At 46.6% G+C, this 6000-nt stretch overlaps 1 protein-coding gene across 5 annotated transcripts in view; it reads left to right on the top strand.

Moving 5' to 3' along the window:
* The first annotated feature begins 353 nt into the window (after positions 1–353).
* Positions 354–6000, top strand: part of ANO9 (anoctamin 9) — a 586191-nt gene continuing 580544 nt past the window's right edge. The window contains exon 1 of one of the 5 annotated variants that reach the window (XM_086957696.1): positions 354–567. In XM_086957696.1, coding sequence (XP_086813822.1) covers positions 562–567 — 6 coding nt within the window. In that variant the 5' untranslated portion in view covers positions 354–561. The remainder of the gene's footprint in view (positions 568–6000) is intronic. The other 4 variants (XM_086957699.1, XM_086957698.1, XM_086957697.1 and 1 more) reach the window with 4 other exon arrangements.

The raw sequence follows: 6000 nt of genomic DNA, 5'->3' as shown, positions 1-6000 counted from the left end.
GTTTAGATCACCCAGTTTTGAAAAACTGGGAAGCCAGGATTGGCCAAGGTTTTCAGGTTTCACCTAATGTAATCCACCTACCAGAGTGCTTCTCTCTTTTTACCACAAAAATATTACGCCTTGTTTTTAACTCTTAGTGCATTATAGTAGAGCGTGGGTGGCAGGCAGCAGCTGCATTAAAGCTCGGCTCGTTTTGGGCTCGAGGGTCCAAGAGGACCTCGAGCTGAGTCGGAGCCCGTCCTTTGGCTCGAGCTTGAAGTGGCTCGCCGTCTCTCTAAGCAGTTGGCTCTGCATGGGAGGTGTCTTGTGAAGAGTCCTGTCCCACACCGGGACGGGACCGACCTGTGATGTCACCGCTTACCTGGCACACAAGGGAGTGTTCAGGTAGGCTAACCTGTGGGACAGGGCGGGCGCGGCAGGCGAGGGGGAGGAGAGAGCGCACGGAGAAACTCCTCGGAAGCGGAGAGCTCGAAGAAGTAGACCCCGACCCAGCGCCACACCGGGGGTCTCTCGAGGACGACATCTATGTGAGCGGAACGCAGCGGCGCCAGACTCCTCAAAATGCAGGTAAACAGGCGTATGGTATGGCCAGAGAGGGATCCGGTAAGTGTCAGGAAACCAGCGCACGACCTGGGACAGTCACAGAGCCGGAAGACGGGGATATCTGAGCGAAAGCAAAACTGGCTCGGAGAGGGACTTCGAAAAGTTTATTTCATATATAGAACACGGGTATATGCTGCGAACTCCATAACACTGAGTGTGTTTATATGTGTCTCCATTGAGAAACGGAGTCGTAAGCACACAGACGTAAATAAACGCCAGACACGGGTTAAAACGCGCAAAGAAACACCGAATGAATATGAATACCCCTACTCTGAGGAAATATGTTGAATCCATTTCCCCTATATCTGGCTTGTTTTGTACATGTTGGCATGCGTTAAGTATTGATGATTGTCAGATCTCAAGCGCCCTCTGCTCAAATCATTTGTCAGACGAGACTCCATTTGGAGCAGTTTGGGACATTGTTGGGAGCACTGTATTGCATTGGAAGTATCCCCCAGTGTATTCCTACCTGCAGGCTCCGCCTTGTATGTTGTGTCCAGTTACATAGGGTTCTAATAAAGTGCCGATTTCGCTAGGTTTTGCTGGCAGTATTGTGTTTCGTCCTGAAGCTCTCATCTGGAGCATTGAGTCTGCTTCTAGAAGCCTCAGCTCCATTAATATAAAGATAGTTTGAAACAGTCCAGTGGCATTAAGCAAGGCATAAAATAATTGTAAGTGATTAATGTTAGGAGATGAGGCTAACAATTTAAAGACTTGTACCCAGAGAAAAGGGGCACGAGATTGCTAGGGCACCGAATGCAATTAACAGACCTTGGCGGAAGTGGTTGCATTTGTAGTGATGCACACAAATGACAGCACGCATATTTATTTAGCAAGGGTAAAGCTGCAGTCCTGATTCTCTGTGTCAGGCAGTTATACAATTCAATAGGATGGGACCCTCCCCATTTCAGATCACACAAGGAGTTGATGGTGCAGTGCACCGGCCTGAAACCTGTTCTATCAGTTGCTTTCAATTTTAAAGCAGAGGGTGGAGCAAACTTGTCTCCAGGATCTGGCATTGAGATATTATTATTTTTTTTTACTGATAGCAAGCAAACAATTATTCCTCAGTACAGATCGTCTTTTTCAACATATTATTTTTTATTTATTGGTGTTTTTCAATAGTGCAGAGCACATTTGCCATTATTTGATTGCTTCATCAGAGTGGTAGATTAGAATATGAGGAAATTGCAAAGGCAATTTGTCTCTTATTTTGCAAATCAGTTGTACAGATATTACTTGTACCAGAACAGTAGTGCAGCGAAAATTCTATAAACTCAGGTACATGTCCTAAACAGGGTAACTAGCTTCTCAGCTAGATTATGGAATGTGAGTGAGGACAAAGTTCATAATCTGCTATCAGGACACCGGTTAAGAAACAGGCATTTGCAGGGAATGAGCTGAGGGAGAAGGGTATTTGGTGCTGGGGTTGGAGTGCTTTCAGTCTTCTCTCGCACACAGTGTGCACCAGGCCTTCCTCCAGTCTCAGGAATGTTAGTCCAAATCTGATTCAAAGAGGGACTGATTCACATTTTTTTGCTTATTGAATTTTAGGATTTCGTGTACCACACCTTTCTTGGTTTCTGGAGTTTCTGTTTCCTCTAGGAAATGGAGTATTTCCCTCATTATTCTGGGATATTGTGATGTACAGTGTTAGCGCTCATTTGCGCTCTCCTTAGTTTAAGTCATTTCTGCATGGGCAAGCCAGCACAGAGATGGAAGGCCTGCAGCATTTGCTCCGTTTTCTTTGTGTTTGTGATTAGCTGCGCTGAAGTGTTGAGTGCATTTTCTTGGGGCAGTCATCTTGATTTGGAAATGCCAGTCAGTCAGCCTGTTCTGCAGAGAACATTAAGGGCCTGATTACAATGTTGGGCGGAAAGCCTCCAATCACTATTCTTGATTTGGAAAGACCAGTCAGTTAGGATGTGCAATTGTAGTCCATTCTAAGGAGAACGTTATGTGTGTGGTCCGGGTCCCACATTTGTTTGCTCTTTCTCTATTATTTTTTTAACATTTACCATGCACAGTGATTCGGCTTGTGCTGTTACAACTGAAGCATGCAGCATTAGTTGGGATGTTGCAGTGTACAATATTATCAGGAATTTATGGTGTCCTCGGTTTACATCATTTCTGTACAGCGAGTTATTTCAGAGATCCTAGGCCTGGCAAAATGTGCTGTTTTCTTTGTGTTTGTAATTAGCTGCACAAAAAAGTTTAGTGCATTTTCTTGGAGCAGTAATCTTGATTTGGAAATGCCATTGAGTCAGTCTGTTCTGCAGAGAACATTAAGGGCCTGATTACCATGTCGGCGGAAGGCCGCCCGACATTGTAGATTTAAAGTCCGACCACTGTATTAGGATGACAGCAGTCGGAATTTAAACCTGCAGGGGGATCCCAACGTGCTCAAGGAGCCAGTCGGTCATTCGGAAACGCTTCATAATCCCTCAGGGACAGCATTACTCCGTTGGGATTATGATGGCACTTTCCGACAGCAGTTCCATGTCAGCCTTTCCGATATGGAACTGCTGTTGCAAAATTTTAGGCGCCCTATCCCTCTGCGGCCTCCCCATACTGCCCTGGGGGCACCTATGGTGCCACCCTCAACATCTCTGCACCATGTTACAGGCACCATGAGCTACATCCAACGGTGCAGGAGATGCAAACCCATATTAAAGCCCTGCTGGCCGATGTCTCCCAATTGCATGACCGGACGGAAGAACCGGAGGGCCTGTTGCAATGGAACAACATTTGTTGACCCTGCGCCCAACCGAGACCAGTGGTGGCCCGCCTCTTCAACTATATGGACAAGGATCCCATCCTGCAGGTCGCAAAGGCTAACGGTCCCTGGCACCTGGCGAATGGACTGGTGAACATTCTTCCAAAGTATACGGCTGAAGTGCAGAGACTTAGAGGATCCATAATGCCAGTCAAGCAATTGGTGCTGCAATTAGACCTCAAGTACTCTCTCATGTTTCCAGCCAAATTGCGGGTGGTGTACGATAGCACCCCACAGTTATTCACGGACCCAGGCTCCGCCTAGGAATGGTTGGGACGAAAGGGAGTGTATGTGCCGATGCATGCAGCTCACCGACTATGGGCAGACGTCAGCTCCAATCGAGGTTTTCCGGCGTCAGCCGCCTCGGAGTAACCCCACCAGCGAACAGGCGGTGCAGGAATGCGCACTGGCTGCAGCACTGCTGAATTCTTGTCACTGTGTGGTTTCAATCATTGGCCAGCCCTGGAAATCTGTCCCATGACCGCGGGTTCCCACAGGCATTGGAATACATCCCAGCAGAGCTTTGTGCAGGTCCCAAGATCATTCCGATTATTTCTGACCATGTGATTTGAGACCCTGGGCTGTGGGTTTTGACTTTGGAATCTGCCTCAGTGAGGTATTGGCTTGTAGGAATAAGAGGGTTCTCCCCGCTACTTAGGGAGATTGGTATATGTACTAACTGGATAAGGGCCTGCAACGGTTACCCACATATTGTACTGTTCCCCACTGCTTCTATTCCCTCCCCTGTTTACAGATGGAATAACTTGTTGGTTACTTAATATGGTTTCAGTTTGGATGAGGAACAGTTTTGGTACTGACCAGGGTAGTGGAGTTTGGTTTGAGGTTACACACTGAAGAGCTACCCAGTCTTCACGCTGTCATAACTGGGAGGGAGCCTGTCTTTGGGTTCCATAGGGTTTGGGCCGCTGGGGGAGGAATATGTTGGACTCTTGATGTGCAATGCCAACACGCAACTTAGACTCCACACCCACACATAACATTATCTCCTGGAATATCCAGGGAATGGCCACGCCTAGGCATCATCACTTGATTAGCGCCTACTTATGACGCAGGCACACACATGTTGCTCTACTGCAGGAGACCTATATGAGTGTGCCAGAACTCACTAATTTACAATGGTAGCGGAGGGAAAAATTGTTGGCACATCCTATTCGGCATACACAAAGGGCTTTCTTATTTGGGTGGCCCCCACTGTCCCACTGATATTTTATTTATTTTTATTTAAGGAGTTCTATTTAGCACTGACCGGACCCAGTGGTATCGGAGCGCTTTACAGCAGTTTCTCGCAGGAGTCATATAATAGAGCTTGTTATCTTGTTATACATATTGGTTCGGAAGTCTAAGTGTGCTGTGCAGCATTGAGGTAGTATGTGAGTCCTGAGAATAGCCTCGATTAGTGCCCGTTGTCTTGGGTTGAACCACAGCAATTTTTTGCAAGAGTCATAAAGTAGAGCAGTGTAATACATATAGGTTCGGTGGTCCAAGAGTACTGTGCAGTATTGAGGTAGTATGTGAGTCCTGAGGTAACCTCGATTGGTGCACTTAGTCTTGGGATGAACCTTTAAGGGTGAGGCGGAGGAACAGGAGGAGGTTAGAGAGCAGTGTTATACACATAGGATTGGGAAGTTCAAGTTTGCTGGGCAGTATTGAGGTAGTACGTGTGACCTGATATAACCTCGATTGGTGAACTTTGTCTTGGGATGAACCCTTAGGGGGGGGAGGATCAGAAAGTGGTCAGGGGGCAGGTAGGAGGTAGGTCTTTGTGATATAATGTCAGGGAGCAACGATGAGCAGAGATTTGCGTTGAGGGGGCGGTTATCCCTTCAGGAGGGAGCAGTTGAGGAAGAGGACTTTTAGGTAGTTAAAAATAAATTGTGAAGGATACGATAGTTCTGATATCTGCTGGGAGTGAGTTCCATATTTTGGGCGCGCTTCTGGTGAAGGATCGTGCAGCTGTTTTTTGTTTGCGTGTTTTCATAGGGGTGAGAAGTGGGGTATTTGAGCTCCTGAGGTTTCTAGTCTGACCAACCCTCTTTCGCAGCCAGATAGTTGGATTTTCCTGTGTGTAGGGCTTTGTGCGTGAGGCAGGCAGTTCTGAAAGTGGCACGCAGGTCGACTAGGAGCCACTTTAGTTCTCTGAGTGCTGGTGAAATGTGATCAGATTTCTTCATTCCAGTGACCATTAGGCTGCTGCATTGAGTGTAGTTTTGAGGGGAGCTAGGTGAGATTTTTTTTTTACCAGTGAGGGTTGCATTCCCATAGTCAAGTCTGGATAGTACCAGTGATTGGGTGGCTTGTTTGAGATCTTTGGTAGGGATTAATGGTTTAATTTTGTTAAGTAGCTTCAGATTGTGGAAGGCACTCTTGGCAGAGTTTTTGATGTGTTTGGCCATGTCGAGTTTTGGGTCTAGGGTGATTCCTAGTGATTTTACTGAGTTTGTCAGAGTGAGATTCCCATTGAGAGCATCCATCCCTTTTAACCATTCTTTAATTTGAGGGTTCTCTTCTTTGTTGGGGATAAGGAGTATCTCGGTTTTGTCTTGATTGAGTTTTAAGTGATTTAGAGACAGCCAATGTTGGATTTCTTTTAGAGTGACATT

Source organism: Lissotriton vulgaris, chromosome 2_1 (genome assembly GCF_964263255.1).
Source record: "Lissotriton vulgaris chromosome 2_1, aLisVul1.2, whole genome shotgun sequence".
In the NCBI taxonomy this organism is placed as follows: Eukaryota; Metazoa; Chordata; class Amphibia; order Caudata; family Salamandridae; genus Lissotriton; species Lissotriton vulgaris.
The sequence above is the reverse complement of the archived record's forward strand: the minus strand, read 5'-3'. Positions and strand labels throughout refer to the sequence as shown.